General features: G+C 37.8%; 2 protein-coding genes and 3 non-coding genes across 5 annotated transcripts; 1 reads left to right on the top strand and 4 right to left on the bottom strand.

Moving 5' to 3' along the window:
- Positions 1-684: 684 nt before the first annotated feature.
- On the bottom strand, positions 685-4,945 carry rpl7 (ribosomal protein L7). The gene is made up of 7 exons (XM_028005496.1): positions 4,851-4,945; positions 4,274-4,373; positions 4,016-4,182; positions 2,556-2,693; positions 1,698-1,807; positions 930-1,145; positions 685-730 (listed from the first exon to the last, which is right to left on the bottom strand). Exons 1-6 carry the CDS (start codon positions 4,862-4,864, stop codon positions 937-939), a joined length of 738 nt encoding a protein of 245 aa, XP_027861297.1. The 5' UTR covers positions 4,865-4,945; the 3' UTR covers positions 685-730; positions 930-936.
- LOC114137251 (small nucleolar SNORD12/SNORD106) lies at positions 799-891 on the bottom strand. The gene has a single exon (XR_003593966.1). It is a non-coding gene; the product is annotated as a small nucleolar SNORD12/SNORD106 (small nucleolar RNA).
- On the bottom strand, positions 1,496-1,589 carry LOC114137250 (small nucleolar SNORD12/SNORD106). The gene has a single exon (XR_003593965.1). It is a non-coding gene; the product is annotated as a small nucleolar SNORD12/SNORD106 (small nucleolar RNA).
- LOC114137249 (small nucleolar SNORD12/SNORD106) lies at positions 2,412-2,503 on the bottom strand. The gene has a single exon (XR_003593964.1). It is a non-coding gene; the product is annotated as a small nucleolar SNORD12/SNORD106 (small nucleolar RNA).
- Positions 4,946-8,252: 3,307 nt separating the features above from the next.
- On the top strand, positions 8,253-22,791 carry rdh10a (retinol dehydrogenase 10a). The gene is made up of 7 exons (XM_028005610.1): positions 8,253-8,582; positions 8,658-8,957; positions 9,784-10,019; positions 18,651-18,749; positions 19,779-19,924; positions 20,949-21,080; positions 21,172-22,791. The coding sequence occupies exons 2-7, from the start codon at positions 8,672-8,674 to the stop codon at positions 21,293-21,295; spliced, it is 1,023 nt and encodes a 340-aa protein (XP_027861411.1). The 5' UTR covers positions 8,253-8,582; positions 8,658-8,671; the 3' UTR covers positions 21,296-22,791.
- Positions 22,792-25,817: the final 3,026 nt, after the last annotated feature.

The raw sequence follows: 25,817 nt of genomic DNA on the forward strand, positions 1-25,817 counted from the left end.
TTTGGAATACATAATTTAAAAACGTAACCGTTTATTTACAAGCAGAATTACTTCAATTCAAAGTCAATTTATTAAATTTGGGATGTTTGACTTTTCGTGACAATTATTTACAATAGTTTAATTAAAAGATACGTAAAACTGTATTTGAAGTCACCTATATTTTTAATATTAAATTTAAGTATCAATTCTAAAACAGGCTTGTTAAATTCTGCATTTTTTTAACCACTTAATACTGGATATTATTTTTTTTAAATAGCAGTACAGCAATTTTTAGTCAGTTTATTGAAATTTCCAAAATGCATCTCAGACCCTTTTTATAGGTTGCTATGCCCAACTGCAAATTTTAGTTGAAAACTACAATTGTTGTGGACCAATCAATTTTATTTTTGAAGAAATTGCATTCATTACTCTGCAATCCTGTGAAATAGATGTTTCAACTGTTGTTTATTTAAATTAGATTAAATCCATCAGCAGTTATAAATCAAATTTGTTCAAATTTTGATTTTTGGGAACTTAAATATGAAACCTCAAAGGATATTTGGTTAATGGAAAACAACATTCCTTAAAAACTAAAACCCATGACAAGCTTAGGAAGACTGGCAATGTGCTTGAACAACAGAACTCCCAAAAATGGTACATCACCATACAGCAAAGCAAGGCAATGACACAGATGTGAACGAGACATTTTTTTAAACATGTTTTTATTGTATATTTTGAGTCCTTTGAAAACCTGAAAAGAGAAAAAAAACTGTTTTAGAAAGCAAACTCCAGGTAATGAACATAAGCAGTAATTGCAAAGACATGGTTTCAGACATGGTTGGCTTACTAACAACTGATTTTCACCATAGTCGATAAGACGGGGAAAAAAGATTATGCATCATTGACCACAGCTGTTTTTTAAATATTTGTACGGCAATCCTAAAACTTACCATAAACTTAGTTCATCCTTCGGATCAGCCTGTTGATCTGGTCCTCCCTGTTTCCAGCATCACCTCCCTCCACAAAGTGTGTGGTCTTCTTGTTCATACCACCACGTGGCGATGACAGCTTGAAAGGCCAAAGGAAGTTGTTGGCCATCTTGAAGTTCTTGCCAACTGTGTAGATCTCGTGAATAAGGTCCTCAATGCAGATGATGCCGTATTTGCCTGTAGGATAAAAGAAATGTTTCACAGCTACTCATTTCACTGACAATACAGTAATTTTAAATACAAACTGTGGGCCCTTTTCAGTTTTATATATTGAAAAGCAACAGATTCTTCAACTACCATTTTTTTGTTGTTGTATGAAACAAAACCAAGATTTCCCAGAAAAGTTTGTACCAGTATTTCAAGATCTCAGATTTGGGACTTTGGCATCAAAATAAGACCAAAGACACAAATATGTACATAAGGTCTAATCTAGTGAGACTGACTCAAGAATTCAGAATAAATTATAGATGGATCATAAAGATTTGTGAAATAAAACCAAAACAAGCTTTCTAAATAAATAAGACTGGCAAGTGGCTTCAGATACAACTGGCTAAATTAGTTTTGTTTTTTTTCACCAAAGTCGATAAGACGGGGAAAAAAGTGTACATCATTAGCCACATTATGCACCAGGACGTGAAAATCGGAAATGAGATTGTGCAGAAATATAGGATAGATAGAAAAGAATAAACTGCAAAAAATGTCAAGTTGTGTGAGGGAAGACATTCTTACCAAGGGGCCTCTCTATCAGAGCGTTGTCTGTGAGGGCAATACGCATCTTCTTCACTTTGCCATGGCCACGTTTGTAGATGAGCTCCCGCACAGACTTCAGGTTGGGGTATCTGAATATTATCAGAAAATAGTTATAAAAGTCATGGACATAATTTCAAACAGCACTGGAAATTTTACACACTTTTAACTATTTAAATATGTTGCTGGTGTTTAACTTAAGCTTAAACCTTTTAACAAGAGCCCAGTTGCCTTCTAAGAACACAAGTTCTTAAAAGTATTTAAAGAAGATGCTTTAATAACCCAATAAACAGTTCCCAACCTGGGTCCTCCAGCTCCTCTGCCCTACATGTTTCAGATGATTTTCAGTTTCAACAGGTGTACAGCAGTCTGCTATGACCTGTTCATTTGAGACGAGGCTGATGCAGAACATTACTAAAAAATTCAAGACAGTGGGCCATGAGACTTAGGGCTGTAGATCACCTAACTAAACAACTCCAAATCTAGTTAAAAGTAGTAGGGCATATATATATATATACATACTTAAGTCTTAACTGCAAACCCCCAAAGATCTTGCATAAGAATTGAAGAATTGATGTTCCCCCCCCCCTTGGACTTTTAAAGTCCAAACCTTGGCTTATTAAACTCAAAATGCTTCACAATGCTAACAAAAAAACAAACCAGTAACTGGGAGTTGAGGCAATCAGAATGGCTTGGAATGTGGTTTCAGACAAAACTGGCTTAGTTTCAACAAGTATTCACCATGGTCGATATGATGGGGAAAAAAGTTCAGCATCATTAACCACATTCCAAAATATATTTTTTTTAAAAATCTATATTTGAACACTTTAATATTCTTACCCCCAAGCAATATAAGGCTCTGCAATCCTAAGCATGTTGATAGAAGCCTTGTTCAGCTTGACAAACACACCGTTGAAGATCTGGCGCAGACGGAGCAGCTGCAGAACCTTGCGGACCTTTGGTGGGACACCGTTGATACTAAAAACACAACAATAATAATTAAGTCTTTGAGCCATGGCAACATTTAACTGTCAAATAGCAGTAGTGATAATGGTTTCAGAAGGATATTGGCTAATGACACTAATCTTTCACCATTGTCGATAAGTCGGGGAAAGAATGTTCATCATTAACCACTTAGTTTTACATGGATTGCTTCTTTAAACAAGCAATTTGTTGCTGCTCAATACATTTTTACCATCTTAGCTTGCTAGTCAAGTTTGCTTAAGATTTGTGAAATAAATTCCTTCCCTAAACATTTAGTAATTCTACCAATAAAATTAATCTAATCATGGTATGATTGGGAGACTATGTACTAAAGTTTTAAAATTTTTACAAAACAACTGTGGAGATGATTTTTTGTTTGACTTTCAAGGAGGCCAACAGCTCCGAAATTGCCATTGGAACACGACTCTAAACCTAAAGCCATAACATTTGACATGAACTAATCATAATAATCACTATATTGCTCTGACTGGCGGTTCTAAACATAATACAAGGGAATGTATCATATTCCCCGTTTTTGACTTCCAGATGACCAGATAAGGATTTTTTAGCCCACATCTAAAGTACAAAAGTTCACTATCAGTTTATACCTGCTTTAGCCAAAGATTTGAATATCAAACTCACAAAACTAGGTGCAGAAAGAGGGAAATGAAAAAGTGGACTGGTAGAAAGCTAGCTAATCTAATGATAGGACAGACTGACAAATATATCACTTTGCACACTTAGCTGATATTAAGAAAAAGTAATAGTGCAGAAAGAAACAAAAGTTCATAGGACTTGTATAAAGCTTCTACCGATGGTTGAACTAATGATTAAATTACTGGAAGGCTCAACTGATCAATGGATGGAGGGAGCAGATGAAGAAATTTTTTTACATTAAAACAAGAAAAGCACCCAATTAGGTTACCTTTAAAGTTACTTTTAGAAATATTTGTGAAAACGTAAGTATGACAGTTCCTGGGATGGAGAATATGATTTTAAAATGCCTATGATTTCCTATATTTTCTACTTCCATACTTATCCAGACAAGAAAAATACATTTAAGACAACAAGAGTCCTATATATCAGTCCTAATCGCATCCCTAAACTTGCACAACTAAGTTGAAACTGATAAAGTACATAGAGTATAAAAATTAAATCAGGAAGGCCACACAGTGGCAAATCATCAATACACAGATACTGGACTGACTTTGAGCAAGAACTGACCATGAACCAAAAACTAACACAGGGAGAACAATTATTGCAACTCCAGCATTCCATGTTAAAGTCATAACACCATAACCATAGGAGCAACTTACCCTCTGATCCTGATAACAAAGGCCAGTTTGGGCTCAGGTGGCACATAGTAGTTCCCCACTTTGCGAGCCATACGAGACATGCGGATCTCACGCCTGTACATCTGCCTGTACTCCTTGTGGTACTTTTCAGCCCTCTTGTAGATCAGTTTCCTGGTCACCTTCCGGGCCTGTAATGAATAGTGATGTGCTTAAAACGGTCCATAAAGCTACTTTCAGTTTAATAAGCAGAGACTACGTAAAGCAGTAGATCAAATTTACCTTCTTCTGCGCCAGTAGCTTCTTGATACGCATGGCCTTCAAGGCGGCGAAGGCCTTTCGCCTTTTTAAAAGGCTCTCAGGGACCGACGGCACCTTTTTTCTGTCAGGGCATATTATTAAAAATATTGTCAATAAAGGGGCACCATGTTCTGACTGTCCAACATAGCAGCAGCTAGTACGTTAAACGAAAGCATATCATTTACAGTGCTGTAGTGCTAGCTAGTTAGCCTAGTTCTTTACCGGCTTCCATCAAAATTTATATACCGACAACAAATGAGTAGAAAAGACGTGTTGCTACATATATGTAGTAAATTTCCAAATTTCCTTCAATATTAAAAAAGAAAAGAACATTTCTTGAGTGTTCAGAGACCAAATAGCAGCCATGTTGAACACTGCTCTGCCAACACTATCTGCATAAAATAGCCATAAAAACAAAGGTTAAAAGTCACATTCTCCAGCAATACTTCAATCGTTTAATTGTATAACACCTAAATTGCACAAATAAGCTATTAAATATGGAGTTATAACCATATGATGACTAGATGTGCTTAGATTTTAAAACAGAGGATTCACTCACTCTGCGTCCGCCATTGCGATCACCGAGAAAGAGAAATCTCCATCTGCGCATGTGCCGGATAAAGGATCGTCAGGGTGCCCACTTGGGTGCCTGACTAAAATAAGTTTAAATTATGTTTTTATTATTATTGTTCTATGTCTAGGGTAGTTTTATTTAAGTCTGATTTTACAGTTGTTTATAGCTATGGTTATAACTCTGATCTTCTGAAAAATTATTTTTGAAAAGATATTTACTGTTTGTTATGACCAGTATTATACACAAACATTTTAATATAATGTAATTTAATAAGGTGAGTAAGGAGATGGATAACTTATTACCCTTTACATCTTCGCAAATTCAGCATCGGTAACATGTCATATCATGAATTACCATATAGTTTTTAAAAAATAGAAAGCTAATTATGACATTTATTTATTTATTTATTCATTTATTTTACAAAAAACAGAATGTAGTTTTGCGCACATATCGTTTTGTAGTTATTTTAGTCATTAAATTAAAATAAAACATTTTCATATTTGGACTATATTTAAGGTACTTTTTGGTTTCTTCCATTTTGAAACAAAATCAACCCATACATCCATAGAGAATGCAATTGCCCCTTACAGAATCACTGTTTTGTCTTTTTTACTTTATTTTTGTTGGGGTTTTCTGTCACACTGATTTATAAAACAAATGAGACCTGTCTGTCAATATGTCTGCTAAAATATATTGTGAAGTAACACATGATTCCTCAAACTAAAGATATTAAACAGCAAATCAGAAGCACAGAGACTAACATTTATCACTTCAAAAAGGGTTATTTAACGAATTCCAAGGTTTTGGGACGCAAAGCAAGCCACAGTAACAGTCACTGTAATCAAATGGATAAAAAATGGAACAGTATTGAACTTTCTTAAGAGAGGCAAGTGGAAATAACTGTGAGATGAATGTATGCCCCATTGCAACTGGCATTTAATTAACAGTATTTTATTAAAATAACCTCATATTGACAGTATAAGTCAAGAAGTATAAGTTCTGGTTTACAAGGAAAAAACAGAAGAAGAAAGCTTGATGATCAGTTTGTGACCTTACATGACTTTTTTTTCAGAACAATGATGCAAACTCTCAAAGAAGTCCACTTGTGAATAGATTTTTTAAAAACCTGAGCTTTGAAATTATATCAAAATATGAACTCAAATACAGTTGAGATATTGTTGCATCATGACCTTCAACATATTCATACATTCAATGTGGCTGAACCAAAAATGTTCTTCAAACAACAATAGGATTGGAATTCATGTGTAAAATGTGATGCTGGTAATACTTGTTTTCAAGTGTAATGTCCCCAATTGCTAGTTTGAGGGTAAAATTATGTTTTGGGGGGCAGTTTTTACCTGAAAATTTTAATATTATATGATGACATTTACTGATATGTATAATCAGTTTATTATTTTTTTTATTTAATCATATAATACCATATTATGTATTACTCTGATGTTTTGGCTCAGGTCTAATTATTTTATTAATGTTCTGGTTTGGTCTGGTAAAGTTAGTACAGCACTGCAAAACCCAAGTTTACTAGTATACAACTCTTTTAAAAGTTTATCAGTGAAAAGAAACACTTTTGACGCAACTCTGTAGTAAGCCCCTAGTTGGACCAGCAGAGGGCGCAAACACCTAATTTCCAAAAGATTAATACACGTCTCCAGATTTTCAACAAGACGAGTTGTCCTGACAGTCACAGCAAAAGGACATTGTGTAATGTATGTAACATAATAATAATAATAATAATAATAATAATAATAATAATAATAATAATAATGTCTATTATTATAGACTTTGCAAGGGATTTGAAATATTCTACTATTGGGTTGAGTGTGCATAAAATGAGGCACATTTCAAATCATTTGTCAAAACAATTGCTCTTTTAAAGTTTAACCATAATTTAATCAGGCATTTCATGTACATTAAGTAAGGTTAGATTTCATTTCCTCTTGCTTCTGTAAAGTCACATAGAAATTGTTTCATTCAAATTCAAATTCAGTCTATTACAGGGATATGAAGTCAGTATAACTTCTCCCATAATATTGTAATATCAGTGGTTGATTAATCAGTAAGCATTCATGTTTCTGTTTTGTTTTGCCTTGTACTCTTCTATAGACGATTGATGAAGGAATTTAATATCCAATTGTTGGCTGTCAGTTACCCTCCCTACAGGGAGACTGGACATCTGATAGGTTGATAGAGGTTGCACAACACCGAAATGATGTAAGCAAGAAAAAAAGGTGTCCTTGTTACACATGAGGAAATGTACCTTAATTACTCCCTCATCCCACCCCACCCCCATCTGAGATATAAGATATTTAGTTCCATTATCTGTATCTATTGAAAGGATTTTAGTGCGTTTGAAGCTGTTATTAAGTTAGGCACATTTCTCACCATTTACACCATAACTAGCCAGTCTGTATATATGATTGGTAAAGATTGATATGAAATGTTTTACATCCTGAGAGCAATCTACAGACCAAGCAGGAGCTAGAGTTGTTTGCCTATGCTGCATTGTGTCACAAACACAGGGGAAAAAAAACTTTTTTCTTTTCTTTTCTTTTTTTGTTTTTACTATTTCAAGTCTTTATGGAGCTTTAAATATTAGGGTCCTCAGAAAGACAGTCTGACCAACCCCAAACACCAAATTCAATACGGCTATCAGCTCACTAGCAATTTGTAGTTTAGCATTAGCGCTCTTGCTAGCTGTATTTAAATTCTTGTTCCACCACAGAAATGATGACAACCACAAGTTTTATGACTATTTTAAACATTTTTCATGTGGACATATTCAGGCCAAGTACAACCAGTATAAACATGTCATTACTGTTTTTGGGGGTTTTTTTGGACACCACATACAGTGAAAAAGCAAAACTAACCTGTGACAGAACCAATTATTTTCACTTTAATATTGGTCAAATAGTTTAGTTGCTAATGTTGTCAAATATAACCATGAATTAACATTAGGTTTACAAGCAAATGTGCTCATTTCAAGTTTATTCAAAAAATAATAATTAATATTTAAGACCAACCCTCCAAAATTCTGTTTGTTAGTGTAGCCCTGGTTGTCAGGGAAAAGGTTTACTCACAACCTTGTAGGGGTAGATTTATAGGTATTATTAACTTTCATTCCTTTTGGAAACGGGGAACAAACCAGGAGAAACATATACATTAATAATTATTTAATATTTTAACTAGCAAATTAACTTGCAATATAGTCTCCAAAATTCTGTAATTTGTCCAACTAAACAGAACAGAAATACTGATTGGGTACCTCGAGATCGTTTATTTATTTATTTATTTTAACTGGTGGGGGATTCACACATATTTTTGTCCAATTATTTCCCTTGCATCATGCTGAGTGTAGTGTAGATAGCTGGCACTTCAGTTTGTCAGGCGCCCACTCCTATTGGGTCTGGCGTTGGATGGGTGGACTGAATAAATAGCGAGTGAGATGCGGATCAGAATGACATGAGATGTGGAGCAGCAGCAGCAGAGAGGGTAGGAGACAATCCATAGTAGCTGCTCGTTAGTCACCCCAGATCAGCGCTCAATAGGCAACCGGATTCTTAACTGAACTCTCTCTTCTTTTTTTTTTTTTTTACCTCTTATAATCTGAGCTCTTGCGTGCGCTCCTACACCACTTTCCTCTGTCAGCGCTCTGATCCACGTTTTCTCGGTGAAACCCTATCCCTCTGCTGCTAACAGGTTGGAACAATACATTTTTTATTTTTTTTTATTTTTTTTTTGCGCGTCTTAATATCGCTTATCTAAAATTCATAGAAAGCACGGCCAAGATGATGATGATCATCGCGGAGTTCTTCGTGGTTATCTTGAAGGTGCTCTGGGCGTTTGTGACAGCCGGGGCCAGATGGGTCGTGCGACCCAAGGAGAAGAGCGTGGCGGGACAGGTGTGCGTGATCACCGGGGCTGGGAGCGGCCTCGGGAGGCTGTTCGCAAAGGAGTTCGCCCGGCGACGAGCGGTCCTGGTCCTGTGGGACATAAACAGCCAGAGCAATGAGGAAACGGCAGAGATGGTACGACAGATATACCACGAAACGGAGACTCCCGTCGCAAAAGATGGTAAGTCAACCCTTTGAAAGACTTTTGAAGGATGTTAAAAATACACAACCCCGCACCCCCACAAAAAACACTTGATTCTTTTTTGCTACAGAGGTTAACGATTTTTTTTACTCTATCTCAGATTTATAGCCAAGTCTTCACTGAGTGTCAGCGTAGACAGGAAATTGACTAATCAATCAACCAGAGATCAGAATCAACCGATTTTTCCCCCTCGATTGCGCTCGAGCAAACTGCAGAGTCAAATACTAGAAAATGTGAATGGAAACATCGCTTTTGCGCCATATTTTAGAGTTTCAGGTTCTATTTGAGCAGCCTTAGGAAAGGAGAGATACACCTGTCAGTCAGCCAGAGATGGAATCAGAGGATTTTTTTTTTCATGATCAGCTAATCAGTTTTCAACAGGTGAAATGCTGAAAATCTTACATTTTTATTTAACTTGTAGAAAAAAGAAACTCTTTACTTTAGTGCAATGAAAATTTGACAATGTTCAGGGACACTTTAAAACGTGGATGGTGATAATCTTTGGTATTCTCTCATTTTTCTGTTGGATTCAAACTACTAATACAACTAGTACTTCTACTATCAAAACAACTGCAGCACTCTTTTCCTTTTTAATGTGTTATAGACCTTAGAGGAAAAAAATTGTATCTTTCAGGGGGAAAAAATCCAAATCAGTAAATCTCTGACTAAAGCATGACTTATTGTGAGTATTTTAATAATATAGTTTGCATGTGGACAATATATTCATTCTTCTACAGTCTCATCATTTACCTTCTGCGCCGTACTTAAACCTCCATTCATCATTTCTCCGTTCTCCATTCTGCAGGACCTGTTGGAGGAGTGGAGGAAGTCCCTGCTTTTCAGCCTCAGGTCTACACATACGTGTGCGATGTGGGCAAGCGCGAGAGTGTGTATTCCACGGCGGAGAAGGTGCGGCGAGAGGTGGGAGAGGTGGACATACTGATCAACAACGCTGGCGTGGTCTCAGGCCACCACCTGCTGGAGTGCCCGGACGAGCTGATCGAGCGCACCATGGTGGTCAACTGTCACGCACACTTCTGGGTGAGCTTCTCCTGATCATGTCGTCATGGTTTGTTTTGTTTGCTTGGGGCCTTGTGCTGTGATGAGCCATATAAAACAGTGTCACGAGCAACGTGGTGCCAGGTTTTTTCCATGCCAGCTCCCATGCTTCCCTCAGAATCTCTTATCCCACCTTTTGGTGTCCAAGTCAAAAATCAAAGATAGTGCCTAAATCCCTCATTGAGTGAGAAAGTGAAAGTATCTGACCATAAATAGTCATATTTTGTTTCACTTTTTAGCTAAAGTTCTGCCACAGGAAAGTCACAAGGTTTCTCTTTGATGAAAATTCCCCTGTATTTGGTGCTGATTCCTGTGGTATGGAAGGTCCTCCTTTATCCTTGTGTGATGGAAAGAGGGATCTGCATAAGCCTCGTATCAGTTCAGCACATTTTGTTGGCAGGTGGTGATTTGATGGGGATCTGTATCAAATTTTCTTTTGGCTCCCCTCCCAGGGGCCTTCCTCTGCCGTTTTATCTCCAATGAAACATTTTGTTCACTTAAATATGTTTCACTTCAAATAAACAAGAGCTGCAGCATAGAACAGAAAAGGAATGGGGGATAGGGAAGGTCAAATGTGCCACGGTGTGATCTAACTAACTAATTATTTCTTAATGTCAGAATTAAAACATATGAATACTTTTTTTCACATAAATGTATCTACAATGTTTAGATTTACGTCACAATCTAATGATTTATTTTATTTATTGAGTTATGGGCACTTTCAAACAATTTGAGGATCTGTCATTGGGTGGGGCAAACATATAGTGAACCCTCCGGTGGTCTTAGCGCGATGCTCAGGAGGAGGCAAATATTATGGTCAAGCAGCCAGGAAGTGGATAGATTTTCCCGTCAGACCGTCAGTTTCTGAAACCACGCAAAAAAAAACACAACCTAAAAGCGCACACAGTGCAACCCCACCGGACCGCGCACAGAGTGAAAAACTCATGCTGAAGTTGATTGGTTTCACAATGACTTACAGCTCAGTTTAACCAATTAGATGTTAGAGTCTGCTTGATGAGTCAGTGCGAAGCTGTGGAATATTTTGTGGCAAATGAACTGAGATAGTAAATAAGTGCAAAAAATGAAAAAAAAAAATTATATCAGAAATTTGTGATTAATAGATTGTTTTTTATCTTAATGTTTATATTTAATTATTTAATAAAGATTACATTAAACAAACAATACATTTATTTGTTTTACAGATTCATTTCCAATTAAATTCTAAAAATAATTGTATGTTTATTAAGCTGCGGCATATTTGAGCCTCCACAGGATACAGCCTCTCTCTGTGATTAGAAAACTCATGTGAGGGGAAGCCTTTCTGAAAAAAATTAGATGGATGGGGCTCTGTAATGAAAATGAATTTTATCACTTAGCTGCAGCAGCCAGCTCTGCTTGGCAGCTGTCGTGCCTGTGCATAATTAGTTGTCTTTTTATTTAATCTTTTTTTTCCCCCAGTTTCACTCCACAGTAATGTCTCTCTCACCCAGAGGTAGAGTTGTCGTAGCACTTCTCACTTTACATAGGAGAAGCAGGGTTTGCACTTTTTTTGCGGCTGCAGGTTGTTTTTATATCGAGACGATTTCTGAGGGATGCAATGACAACGCAACAGTTTTGAAGTTCGCTAGTTGAGCATGAAAATCTCTTGTGTTGTCAAACAGGTTGTGTATTTCCTCCCTAATGGTTTCTCTTTTCATGCTCCTCTCTGCTGGCTCTCCTCGGGTTCTTTTACATCCAGGATTTGGAGTCAGGATCCAGTGGTTGGGTGGCAGATTTGGGGATTCCTAATAGAGAGCTGTGTTTGTGTATCTCCAGTATTCTATGCAGAGCGTGCGTTCTTTAGAGGTGGGGTGGAGATGAGGGAGGGAGTCGGGAGGAGGAGACGGGGCAGATGAAAGAAGGATTTAATGAATGGCGACAGCCAGAATGGAGGATGTGGTTCATTAACGACACAAGCTGGATGAATAGAGCTTAGACTAACAGAGACCTGACCACTATCCTCTCACAAACACTGTTTCTTACTACGTGCAGGTGGTACTTTTTTGTTCCATGTTTTAGATTTCTTTTTTTCTGGTGATGTGTTGTTAGACGGGTTAACTTCTCCCTTTATGACTCAGCAAGCAAACTGTAGCTTACGGTTAATATTTTTTTCATTTAAATGCAGCAAAGTGGTGCAGATATTCGAAATGCAGTTTACAAGACTGCACTAAACTGACAGTCGCTCAAAACAGCATTACAAACAACAAATACATAAGAAAACATAAAGTTCATTAGAAATGCAAACAATGAAATGAGTATAATCAGATGATACTATAGGCAAAGTCCAATCCTCAATTAAATCATCCATCTAAACACTTACATCCAGGTGTTTGAGCATTAGCAATATTTTTAAAAGTTTAACCTAACTCAGATGCATATGGGTTTTTTCAAAGTTGACTGCAAGAGTCAGTGGTTTACAGATAAAGCAAATCATTCAATGCTAAATACAAAATATTGTGATAAGTCAGAGATCTAAAGTTTGTGTTGAAGTTAAATGTAGACTGCCTTAAGAGCAGACGATAACTGTGGAGAGGTATTCATACAAATTACAACAAGGCAAAAATGTGAATGGAGCAGTTTTGTGTCCCTTAAAAGAAAGATGAGACATAGCTCTGAAGAAGATTCCAAGTTTTAAGTGATAATTAATAAGGGCTCTTAATAATATTATTTGTAAACCAATTCATGAAGAGCAGAGATGGAAAATTAAAAGATTTTGGTTCCGAGTCAGCGAAGAACTGCTAATTTTATTTTCTATTTTCAATATTCAAAACAAAAAATGCCAAAAGACTTACAGATGAGAATTCACCTGAGTAAATCACACTATCATCAGCAAATAAATGGAAACAAGCATTGTTGATTTATTAATAAATAACAGCAGTCCCAGAACAATTCCTGTGGAACACCTCTATATACAAAACAAGATGTCCCATGCTAACTGTTTACAAAGAAATAATTTTATTATAATTAAGGAAGTGATCAGACTTGGTCCAAATCAAACAGAATCTTAAAGAAAATCAGAAATGGCCAGAAAAAAATCAAAATGTTGTAACCCAAGTTATCTAAATGTTTGGGAAAGTCTCTTGCTCCTAAAAAAAACATTGTTGCTCTTCAGAAACAGACGAAATTCGTCAAACAAACAAAGCTTTCCTCACACTTGATTAGCATAACTGTATGAGAAAGAAGTCTAGAGAACTCCTGTAGCAACAGTTTCGGATCTGTTCAAGTTCTCATTTGTTGGACACTGTATCAGGAATGAGGCAATGACTGTGATTGGAGCAGGAAACGGATGGTAATCGTAGCGTGGTTGTCTGCCAAAGCAGCCGAACCCAGACCCCATACTCCGTACTCCATCTCTCCTCCTTCCAGGGGCCTCTCTGACTCCTCCCAAGCTGATTTCAAGGCATTGGGTGCAGCTGGAAGGGAGTCACAGAGGCCAGCGCCGTTCTTCCGGCTTTGCCACACGCACAAACTATGATTCAGTCCCTTTCTTCTCTTAAGATTTTTCTGTTTTTATGAGACAAGCATTTCTCTGATGCTTTTATTAGTCCAGCTGACCATTTGTGATGTTGACCACTTACTTCTGAGTCATGATGGCACATGGGATGCACAGTCATTTTGCAAGAGAGACACCAGAGTTGTTCATGTTTGAAGCTTTGCATTTATCTAGTGGAATGACACGAAAGGAAATTAGCATCAGCATCTTGAGCTAGTTATCCAACAGGTGGTCTTGTGGATGATAAACACTCGCTTCCCCTTCCCGCTTGTGGAGATCCCACTTATCTTGTGCAACGGCATGACATGGCGGGAAAAGAACCTGGTGCCATCCCATGCATCGGCTAGGCGAGAGGGTAATGGTAAGCTGCTGCTGACCCACTTTATCTGACAATTGGTTTCTTGTCTGTGGATCAGCTTGACAAGATGCCAGCTGACAAGAGCCAAGTTCTGCAGGCAGCATTCCTTCTGTAGGCAGAGAAAGGAGGCAGCCAGGCAGAAGGGTCCTACTTGACTAGTTTTATAAGGGCCCCTCCTCCGGCCTAGTGCACCTGGATGTCTTCATGCGGCTACTTATCACTCCTCCCTTTTCCATGTACCTGTTCTTGCCTCTACAACTAATGACTCCTTCACCCATCAATCTTTCCTTTTAATTAAATGTCTGATATGATACTAGGAGATTCTCACAGGCCAAAAAGTTATCCTAGAAAGAGCCAAGAGTTTTGCCTAACTTCTTTGCTTTTTTACTATTTCTCAATGATTGAGAAATAGTTCAGGCAAGTTAAAACAAATTAATGATATTATAAAAATACAAACTGGGTTGTATTTTTAAATGTATAAGCTAATGAGGTGTGTCTCATTAAACACTTATTTTGAAAGCACAGTGATGCCCTTTCCGTAAAATACACAATCTTGAAAATCAAATGGAATTCAACATTGAGTTCCATTTGAAAATAAAGCCCTAAAAATAAAGTCCTAGAAATGTCAATCAACATTATTGTTTCCTTTATATTACTCAGTTTGTCCCATTAAAACTGAAGGTTCTCCTTTGCTTGTGGCACCAGTCAAAGATAGCAGCAGTACAGTAAATATAGATTAGTAAATCAAACAAAAACAGACAGTGAAACACTTGCATACATTGAGACCTAACTTAATTTTTAAACAGACCTTTAAATTTATTCATAGAAGTATTGCAGAATAAGTTCAGTTTAAAGATTTTTCCAGGCATGAAATGTTGAAAAACCAAAAGCTTTCTTTCCGAGTTTGGTTATCTCTCTACACTTAAAGCACCATTTTAAGTGTAAGTTGATTTAGACTACTGGTTTTCTTGTTTTCTTCTTTAAACACATAATTTAAAATACATTTTAGGCCACAAACATGCAACGTTGCATAGAGCTGACACTGATAAATGTGAAAATCCTAGTTAGTATTAAATCTCAGTGCCTCATGACATACTGAGAGATAGCCATCGCATTTACATCCAGTTCATCTCTATATTCAGTGACACTCTAAAGGTTCAATCTGCCAGCAAGAAATATTATACTTACCATCAAATAATCCTAACAAGAGCTTCATATTTTTCCCAAGATAATGAGCGTACTCCCTAAATGACAAGTCATCAAGTCAAAAGGTTAAATCAAAAGGTCAAAAAAAAAAGTTAACACCAACTATTTGATAACTATTGTTTCACAAAAACTTTCTCTGTCGGCGCCAAAGTTTCGTTTTCTCTGCATTTAATACAAGTCATAGATTACAGAGCTGTTCTTGTGTACTATCATAGACATGTTGAATATACTTAAACAAGTTTGAAGAAGGTGCAGAGCAGTAAATTACAGTACGATTGAATAATATACAGTATATGAAAAAGTTAGCAAAAAAATCAAAGATGGGCCAAGATTTGAACTTTTTGGGACCCGTTTATTGACTTGCAAAAATTCTGCAGTAGAACCATCAATCTTAATCATTTAGGTTCTACCTGTAATGTAATTTGGAAACCATCCACTGTTTTGCTTACACAAACCATTGTGTGCAAAATATTTGATTAAAGCTAAATGAACAAAGTTTTCTCCTTTGTTATTGATGCTTTTCACAGCAATGTGTCTTTATGACTGAAACCTTTGTAAAAACAAAACAAACAAAAAAAAACAAAGTAAAAAATAAACAAAATCTCCCTGAAAGGTGAGTAAATTTGGTGAGCAAATTGGAAAAAAGAAAATTCAATTTAGCAAGTCTTCTGCTTCAACCTACATTATTATGTAGGTATGTTCTGGAGACACAGAGTACTTAATAACACCAATTCCAACTCGTTAATGTTCCTTCTATGTGAATAAATTGGTTCCTGTTGTGCAACCACTTGGATTAAGATTTAAGTAACAGTCAGCAGATGCTGACTATTTAGCCTGGTCCCTCCAATAAGAACAACCTTCATCAATCATCCCTTATGGTCACTAAATTCAACCCAACCCATTCCATTTTCTCATTCTACGGTGGTATCAGTCAAGCTCTGGTGCTCAGAAAAATTTGTACTCCCTCCCATTCATTCTCTCATCCAGGGAGAAGTCAACCCAATTAAATGGCCATCTGGTCCAATGCAAAGGCCAATATTTTGTTCATATTCCTGTTGGTCAGGCGCTAGCACTAATGCAGCCTGACACCCCAGCTGCAAGAAGCTTTGTGTGGCTTAAATGCTCCAGGGGGCACCCACCAATTAGGAGGGGGTGCAGCGGGCAGGGCACCCCACTTGGGCCAAGGAGGCCCGGCTGTGTCAGCGGGTAATTTAGCGGAACAAGAGAGCGTTGAGACCCAATTACGGCGGCTCTGATGTAAGACACGAGACTCTCGTTGCCTTCACACATTTTGTGTCAGAGAGGTCAGTGGGGGTCATACCCACATGCCAGAGCTGCCATGAGAAGCAGGACACCCCGGCAGGGTGGGAGAGAGATGGGATGGTTGGTCACGCTCAGGCCCGTCCTCAGCTTGGGGGAGCAATCTTTTCTCCACCGGTTCCAGGTAAAAAGACCACTCAGCAAATCTGTCCAGCTGAAATCTGCAAACTGGCTTGAACTGTATAGCATAGTGCCAGGTCAAGTCATTCCCTGCTGTCAAAAAGTTGCTTTGGGAGTGGGAAATTTTGGCTCAACTCAGGTATGGGCATATCTTGAGGTAATTCTTCATTTGCACGCAACTCTCTCCCTCTGCTGCCATTCTGGCTCATAGAGTCCTCTCTCAGCGTTTGCCCGGGTCTTGCATTCTCTGAGTTACCTCTCTTTGGGCCCCATCATTTGATGAGTTGAATATTGCACTGACCTTAAAATTTATGTCCTGGAAAACTGCAGATGTCTGGATCCGTTTCAGATCAGTTATACCTGACTAAAAAAATTAACTCAAACAATGAGGTCATTTTTATTTCTTACAACAGCCTCTCTGTGTTGGTTTCATCTCACTAAACAAGCAGAAAGGCATCTACAACACAGAAGTCTCACTAAGGATTACGTTAAACGTCAGTAGGTCCAATACAGTTAATCTCTAGGTGCAGTTTTAATGAGGCGTTTTCCTCCCTGCTCTGGTGGATCCAGGGCTGTACTACCTGGTACCATGCTCTCACTGGCTCTGCGCTCCCCTTCTGTAAATGTTTATTAAGAAGCATGGATCATTTCTCTGGCAAGGGGTTCAGATCATAAAACTGTTGCCTTTCATTTATTTCATCACAAATTATTTGAATACAAGCAATTTAGGTGTAGTATAATTTTCCAAACATCATATTTTTCTGGAAAATTAGTAAGAGCCTTTCCATAATTTATCCATAATCTATCCTGTCCTTCCTACCTTCTTTTTTTCCTTCCTTCCTTTCTTCTTTCCCTCCTTCCTTCCATTCACATTCTTTCTTAGCTTCCTTTCCTCAATCCCTTTTGCCATTTAGTCCTTTGACCTTTCTTTACTTATTTCCTTTATTTCTTCCTTGTCTTTATATTCTTGACTCACATTCATCCCATAATCATTCTTACCTTTAGGCCTTACTTCAACTTCCTCACATCAGCTTCTCTATTTAAAGCCTGACCTCTGTGAAAAACATTGAACAACAGTGAAACCAAAGTAAACCTTGTATTCTTCTACTAAAAAGGATCCAAAAAATAAACTCAGAATACTGAAGCTGTCTGGAAAATGTTGAATTTTGACATATAAATTGTGCAAGAACTTGTTTCTGTAATGTTACAGTGCAGGCAGTAAATGTCTGTTTCACAGGTGTAGGGAGACGAAAGTGTCTGTTTACATCTCACCTCCATCACACTCTTTAAGCACTGCAGGCTACATGTATTCTTCACTGTGCTAGAACATATTTCACCTATATCATTTGCTCAGTCACCAACAAAAGGGCTCCCAGTTTCTTGCAGATCTCCCAGTTGGAGAGTGATTGGTCAGTTCCTGTCATAGTCATTATGTGTCACACCTGCTGATTGGCTCATGCTGTGTGCAGAGGCGCTCCAAAGCCGGCAGCAGACGGGTAGAGCCCGGTTGAGCTGTAGGCCTCTAACCGTCATTGGACCAGCCGGTGGAACTAGTCCGCCTTCCACATGGCGTAGCGGTTTTTAAACTCTTTCATCCCTGAGCTGGACTCGCTCATCTGAGGAGCTGTTCCACTGAGTGTCGCTCGGGTGGCGGAGGGTGTAGGCAGGAGAGAGGCTGAACTGAGCTGCTACAGGTGGTGAGTGAGCGGAGGCCTGCGACTGGTGTTGTCACCAAGTCTTTAGAGAAAGGCTCAACGAAAGGCACCAGATCTGTGTGGGAAAAGAAGAGACTTTGCTGCAGCACTCACATCCATCTCTTTGACATCCTTCTTCTCTTTTCCATGAGCTTTATAAGGATAAAAGTTTTTAAAATCTTTAAATGTTGTACCTTCCCCCCTCTCTCAGTTATGAATTCTCATTCTGATGCTTCTTTCTGCATCACCATGGAGAAGCAAGAGAAACTGAGTGGGGGGAAGGCAGAGAGGATCAAAGAGTGTTGGCACAGACAAACTGCACAAGTGAACTAACCTCTCTGCTTTTTCTCCTTGCCCTTCTGTCTCCTCTGTCCTTCCTCCAGACCACCAAGGCGTTTCTCCCCAAGATGCTGGAGCTGAATCACGGTCACATTGTGACTGTTGCCAGCTCCCTCGGTTTATTCAGCACAGCTGGAGTTGAGGTTAGTATCATACACAGAAACACATACACATCCCCGTCGTTCCCACCATCTGCGAGCGGGCTTTTCTCTTCGGCCGTCGGCGTGCCAGCTAGCACGCTGAGAGCGGGGAGGTTAGGCCCCATTTCTCTAGTTGTTCCCCCACCCGTTAAATTAAGCAACACAGATGAGCATTCGGGAGTGTCGTATAGATTCCTCTATCTGCAGCAGCGGGGGCGTCGGGGGCCCCCAGTGGGCACTGGCCTCGGGGCCAGAATGAGCTGACAGCTCCCCGTGGGACAGAGACATCTTCATCATCGCTTTGTGGACTACTTGCTCCTCATTAAATATTCAGCTCACAACCTTTTCCCATTGATATGGTTTTTCTTCCTATAGTTTTTTTTAAATTCTAATTCATTCTAAAATATTTCGAGGGGGGTTATTTATCGCCATAACCCGAGAGAGCAAAACAGTATCTTCTTCAAATTTTAAGTTTTTTTTAAATGATAGTTTTCTTATTTATTCCTGCAGCAAAAAACTCTGTAAGGACAGCTACTTTGAATTCTCTCCTCATTTAAGGATGCATTTTTTAAAATATAATAATGCCTTAGATTAACGTTAAAGTGTATTGCACTTTCAGTTTGCTGTTAGAAATGTTCATTTCTTAAATGTGACCTCAGATATGCACATTATTATTTTTTGGGAGTCTATGACTGTACTGTGAGCTTCCTGTGAGCTTCCTGTGTCTATTGTCATGCATATATTTACCTTCCTTTATTTTTTTAGTCTGTTTTTTTTAAAATATTATTTCCACAGTGTACCACATCAAAACCTTCCTGCTCAGCAGAACAGCATACTAATGTGCTCGAGAAGAATGCTAATGAAACCATAGAAAAGCGGTTAGGCTCCCTCAGGTTTTCTTTGTGGCTGTATCATTACCATCTAGGAGAATCCCATGAGCCCACTGAGGCATGTTTGATAATGTTTTATAGTCCCTAGGTGCATTTTTTTTTTGTTAACGGGTCAAATCTGTTTTCTTTTTGTTCTGCTCAGGATTACTGTGCCAGCAAGTTCGGTGCCATTGGGTTTCACGAGTCCCTGAGCCACGAGATTAAAGCCTCAGAGAAGGACGGCATCAACATGACCCTGGTGTGCCCTTACCTGGTCAACACGGGAATGTTCAAAGGTTGCAGGATAAGGTGAGCCACAACACGAACCGGCAAGCGTATCCACTTCGGTGCACTTCTTTTCTTTCTCTTTTTTCTCTTTCCGTCTCGCACCTGGGTTGAGTTTTTATTTTCTGAAAAAGTGTGTTCGGAACAACATTTGAACATCAAAGCAGACGTTGAGGGTTTGTTGGGAGAATTACGGCACAGTGATTTCTGTTTCATAAGTCAACACTGTGTAAACAAGGAGGGGTGCTTTTTGTCTCCCGGGGTAAAAACCTCAAGACCAGGTGCACCTGGTCTCTGTCCCCCACACGCTCCATCCCCCCACAATAACTGCTGCTGTTATGGTCTTCACTTTGTCTGATGGTTATTGTCTGCAGGTGGCTCTACTGTCAACTAACCCACCACCCCCACAACTATTTAGTCCTAATCAGTGTCATTGCATTAATAATAACAATCATGCTCAGAGTTAGTGAAGACCCATCTGACTCCGATTGGGATTTGAAGTTATAAACCAACCTAAAGTAGCACATTATTTTGAATTGGAAGGGAAATTATACTTAATGGATTTTTGATTCCACCCCCATTACTTTTATGCCCCAATAGGAAAGCCATTATTGAAAAAAGTAATAAAATGCCACAAGCCATGTAGTGGGCCAAGTTAAGTTATAAAATAAGGTGCCCTCGTCAGATGAGACCAAAATTGATCGTTATTGGTTTAAATGGACGTTGTTACGAATGGTGTAAAACTCATAACAATTCTCTCTTCATTTAAGGATGCATTTTTAAAAATGCATCCTTAAATGATGGTGATTGTGTGTGTATTTCCTCAGTACACAAATCACCATCTCCAGGAAGAACACGGTGGTGGCAGTATTGTGCTGTGGGGAGCACAATACTGGAGGGACAGAAAAGTTGGTCAGCATAGTTGTGTTTTGTAGTGACCTTTCCAATGTTAAGACCGACGCCACAAAATGGCTGTTCACACACATGATTTAAATCAAAACTTGATTGAACAACGTGGTTAACAATAACTACTCCTTACTCGATCCAGGAAGGAGATAGAGCCTTTTCTGCCGCCCCTGTCGCCGGAGTTCTGTGTGAAGCAAGCCATGAGAGCCATCCTCACAGATCAGCCAATGGTCTGCACACCTCGCATCATCTACATGGTTAACTTTATGAAAAGGTAAGAAACCCTCTCAATGCTCCATTACCCCTAAGTGAAATGTAGTGAGGATCCTTGAGTTTTAATCCTAACTCCATCCCGTTTTCCACAGCATCCTGCCCTTTGAGGCCATCGTGTGTATGTACCGGTTCCTCGGTGCCGACAAATGCATGTACCCTTTCCTAGCTCAGAGGAAGGAGGCGATGAACAACAATGAAGCGAAGAACGGGATCTAAGGAGAAGTGTTTACAACTGGGGCATTCATGCAGTGGAGCGACAAATGGTTTGCCACCTTCCTGATTTTCAGTTTTTTTGTGTATTTTCACACACTTCAGTGTTTCAGAACATCACGGCAATTTAAATATTAGTCCGAGTAAAGTGATATCCCGCTAAACCTAATAACTGGTTGGGCCAACCTTAGCAGCAACAACTGCAATCAAATGTTTGTGATAACTTATGAGTCTTATGATGAATTTTTGGCCTTCTCGTCTTCGCAGAATTGTTGTAATTCAACCAGATTGGAGGGTTTTTGAGCACCATGTTTCACTGTTGATAAGCAGTTACTTTTATGCCAGATGTAATGGGACACACACTGCCCAAAGAGTTAAACTTTTTGTCCTGTCAGTCCACGAAATATTTTTCCAAAAGTCTTAGTCAAGTCAAGATGTGTTCTGGAAAAATCGAGGCAAACTTTCCTCTGCCAAGCAAGCCATTTTTGCCAAGTCTCTTAGGCATAACCTTTGACCTTAACTGAGGCAAGTGAGGCCTGCAATCACTTTTTCTCAAGGCCACAAGCCACGTAGTGGGCCAAATTAAGGCATTCCTTATTTTCTTTTGATAATGAATGCCTTCATTTAAAAACTGCATTTTGTGTTTACTTGTGTAATTTTTAACATTTAAACTGGACTGATGTTCTGAAGCATTTAAGTGTCGAACAAATAGGAAATCAGGAAGGGGGCGAAGACTTTTTCACACCGATGTACCTGCAAGCATATGGAAACAACCACTGAAGACGAAAGATGGGGGAGGGTGAAAAAAAAAAAGAAAAAAGACTGAATCTAGACTGGTGCACTTGCATTGAGCAAATGCAAAGATTTACCATATTGTTCCTCTGGAACAAAAAAGCTGCGTACTACACAAAGGAATCATTTGAGTTTTTGTTTTCATAGAAATCAACATCTATATACCATCACTAGTTTTGAAATCATACAAAAAAAAAGATATCCAGTAATTAACTCTTTACATAATGTAGTCACCAGCCTTATCTAGTGTCATTGTGGAAATATACAGTATGTTACTGTACAAACAGTAATCTTTTTTTTCACTTATTTTATTTTTTGTAGACATGCACTGTAAGTTCTAATTTTTATGTTGTAAATTCCGATTTGCTTTTCCCCACACTGCCAGTGATCTTTGTATAGATTTAACACAATGCTTCAAGCTAGCCAACATTTTCTTATTCAGAGGCTTTTATTCAGTCCAGTTTACACAGCATTGATTCATGCTAGTGTGCTTTTTTTTTTTTTTTTTTGCCACGTACCATCTTTCTTGTTTTGCCTGAATATGTAATTTTTAGAGACATGTAGCATAGTTTGATTTTTTAAATGCATTCCAAATGGGACTCAGTGGCCAAGTTATTGATAACCTTTTTTGGACTTTCCTGTATCATGAGTCTCAGTCATTGCTGTTCTCATAAATCTCTTAAATGGAACGTGAGTAAAAATAAATAAATCATTGTCCTGGGTTGAATTAGCATGTGACTGATAGCAGAATGTATTGTTTAAAGAGAACCCGAGAGAACAGGTCTTTACATATATATATATATATATATATATATATATATATATATATATATTTTTTTTTTTTTTTTTCCATTTGTGTCCATTTTAAGGCATTGTTCATATTGTACGTTTATATTTTTGAACAATATTGCTAAAAAACTAACTCCAGCTGAAGTTACTGTCCTGACACTGAGTGGTTGAGGGAACTGTAATAATGTTTTTTTTTTTTTTTTTTATTCCCCCACATCCACCAAAAAAGAAAATATGTAAAATTGTCTCTGACATTCTTCTGACCAGTTAAAGTGAAATGTATGTTTAAATGTTGTTAACCTTCGCCCAAATGAGTGTTCCCACCACATTTGATGTATGACTATTTTATATACTTTATATATATATATATATATATATATATACAGTACAGACCAAAAGTTTGGACACACCTTTAAATTCAATGAGTTTCCTTTATTTTCATGACTATTGACATTGTAGAATCACACTGAAGGCATCAAAACTATGAATAACACATGTGGAAATATGCACTAAACAAAAAAGTGTAAAACAACTGAAAATACCCCTTATATTCTAGTTTCTTCAAAGTAGCAACCTTTTGCTGTGATTACTGCTTTGCACAAACTCTGCATTTTCTTGATGAGCTTCAAGAGGTCGTCACCTGAAATGGTTTTCACTTCATAGGTCAACCTGCCCTGTCAGGTTAATAAGTGGGATTTCTTGCCTTATAAATAGTCATGAAAATAAAGAAAATCCATTGAATTAGAAGGTGTGTCCAAACATTTGGTCTGTACTGTGTATATATTGTTTTGAATGTTAAATACAATACATTCCAACAGGCATCATTCCCTCAGTCACAGTGATGAGCCTAAATTCTCTACCTCTTAATTTTTGCCTTTTTATTTTGTTTGACAGCATAACATAAGTCTCTTTTTGTAATATTCTAAAAAAAAAAAAAAAATGCTCCATTGTCAAGCAAATGTGGTTCCAATGTTTAGTGTCTCTACCTAACTTAAATTAATAAAGTGATTTAGATTATTATCAGTGTTTTTGTTTTGCTTGTGAAGACATCTCATGGAAATGGCAGTTTGTAGTCAGATTTTTTGTTCTTGCCTTTTGGTGCGATTAGTCATCACAGTGCTGAAACGAAACAGTTACTCAGCAGATAAGATGTCTGTGATGCCACAATTAGCTATCCCGCGATTTGCAGAGAGTGACAAGAAAGGGGATCTTCCAAAGGACTGAAACTGCTTTGGAGCAGTTCTCATTGTCAGGATGACACCCTCCCAGCCCTTTTCTTCTCCCTGCAACAACTCTTTTGATTGGTATCAGTGTCACTGTTCTCCCACATTGTACCACATACTGAGTCAGACAGCATTGATATATGGGTGTTGGCTTGAGTAAGTTATATATGCAGTCATTGTCAAAATTAAATACACCCACTTTTTATTCTAAGCCTTTATGTTTAGCAGCTTTTCTACTTGAAACAGCCATCGTGGTTACTGTATGATCATGAAGGGACATGGGCAGACATAATATTCAGGCTGTTATTTACACAAGGCTCAACACTTGTGTATAAGGGGTGCAAAAATAATTTTGCACCCCTTATATATAATTACACCACTAGGAGCTTGAACTGTGAATGCAAGGCCGGATGGATTGATGCTATCGATTTAACTCAGATGCTACCAGCTGAAATCATGAAATTTTCCAATCTGTTGGATTTTGGTTGGCAAGCCTGTTAGGTATAACTTGGAGATAATACTACTACTGAAAAAAAAATGTAACTGTCGTAAACAATGATCTCCAAATAGTTTGGAAAACCTACTACACATGATCTTAGGTAAAAACAGCTTGTTGTTACTGCTGTCTTTTAGAGTTGGCATTGTTTCGTTAACCACCCAAACGCTCAACTTCTAAAACAGGTGTTAATATGGAGATGCTCACATATGCTGATGAATATTTGATACATTTATGTATCTGATCAAATCACCCAACTTCTTACAATAATAAATAACAACTTAATATTGTCCCTTATAAGAAAGTAAACTGTAGTACAACTCTTTTCAACTCAAACAACTCAAAGAGAGCACTTCTTGTTTTGTTACACTTCAGAAAACTAAAATTTAGTCCTAAAAGCTATTATATTATCTTTTATTATATCTAGATTTTGAACATCCTACAATGGAAGTAAGTAAAAAATTATAAACGCACTTATTTTTGCATGGATAAGAGTTGCGAAATGTGTAAAATCTATCTATCTACAGTATATATACATAAAAAAAAACTAATGTAAAGATATGTGGTGGAAACTGTTAAAAACGTAAGATACAAAACACTGTGACCTTCAGAAAGGTTGGCAAAGGGTCACAGTTATTAATGTAGAATAGAGAACATGAATGAATGTCCTCGTTGCCTAACGGCAAACAAAAACACCAATCCATGCCAATACCTCTGTAAAAACCTGTTTCTGTCTGCTTGATGAGCCATCTGGGAGCAGAACAATGAAATTCCAACTATTTCTATTGCAGCTGTTATGTAGCTGACCTTTTACTTCCCCAGAGAAAAACAAGAAGAAAGAATAATTCCCTAATTGGTGTCAGCAAAGATGTCATGAGCTAGTTTTTAACTCACATGCTCAAACTGCTGAGTTGTTTGTACAGCCCTAGTGTTTTCAGGTCACATATTAGCTAGGAGAAGTAAGGGATTTTTTTTTTAAACAACTCAAAGGAATGCTAATTTGTTCAGCTTGTAAAAATTGCATTGTAAAATTAAAATGCTATCTTTCTGGTTCAAAAAAAGGATTGCAGCTCTTAACAAGCAAAAGAAAAAAGAAAAAGAAATACTGGTGGTTTGAGTGTTGAACATTTAGGCAAACAATTTGTATCTTTATTTTTTTAGTAAGGTTTCATTAAAGAGTGAATTAAGTAGTGAATAACCTGTCAGGATTTAATCTTCCTACCTGCTT

Source organism: Xiphophorus couchianus, chromosome 21 (genome assembly GCF_001444195.1).
Source record: "Xiphophorus couchianus chromosome 21, X_couchianus-1.0, whole genome shotgun sequence".
Classification (NCBI taxonomy): domain Eukaryota; kingdom Metazoa; phylum Chordata; class Actinopteri; order Cyprinodontiformes; family Poeciliidae; genus Xiphophorus; species Xiphophorus couchianus.

Excerpts from the sequence above, each read along its gene's own strand:
- rpl7 (XM_028005496.1), bottom strand. Across the intron at positions 1,808-2,555 it reads GAGCCTTATATTGCTTGGGG|ATACCCCAACCTGAAGTCTG; the intron begins GTAAGAATATTA and ends GATAATATTCAG. Across the intron at positions 1,146-1,697 it reads TCTGATAGAGAGGCCCCTTG|GCAAATACGGCATCATCTGC; the intron begins GTAAGAATGTCT and ends TTTATCCTACAG.
- rdh10a (XM_028005610.1), top strand. The coding sequence starts at position 8,672 with ATGATGATGATCATCGCGGAGTTCTTCGTGGTTATCTTGAAGGTGCTC. Across the intron at positions 18,750-19,778 it reads TCAGCACAGCTGGAGTTGAG|GATTACTGTGCCAGCAAGTT; the intron begins GTTAGTATCATA and ends TGTTCTGCTCAG. Across the intron at positions 21,081-21,171 it reads ATGGTTAACTTTATGAAAAG|CATCCTGCCCTTTGAGGCCA; the intron begins GTAAGAAACCCT and ends CGTTTTCCACAG.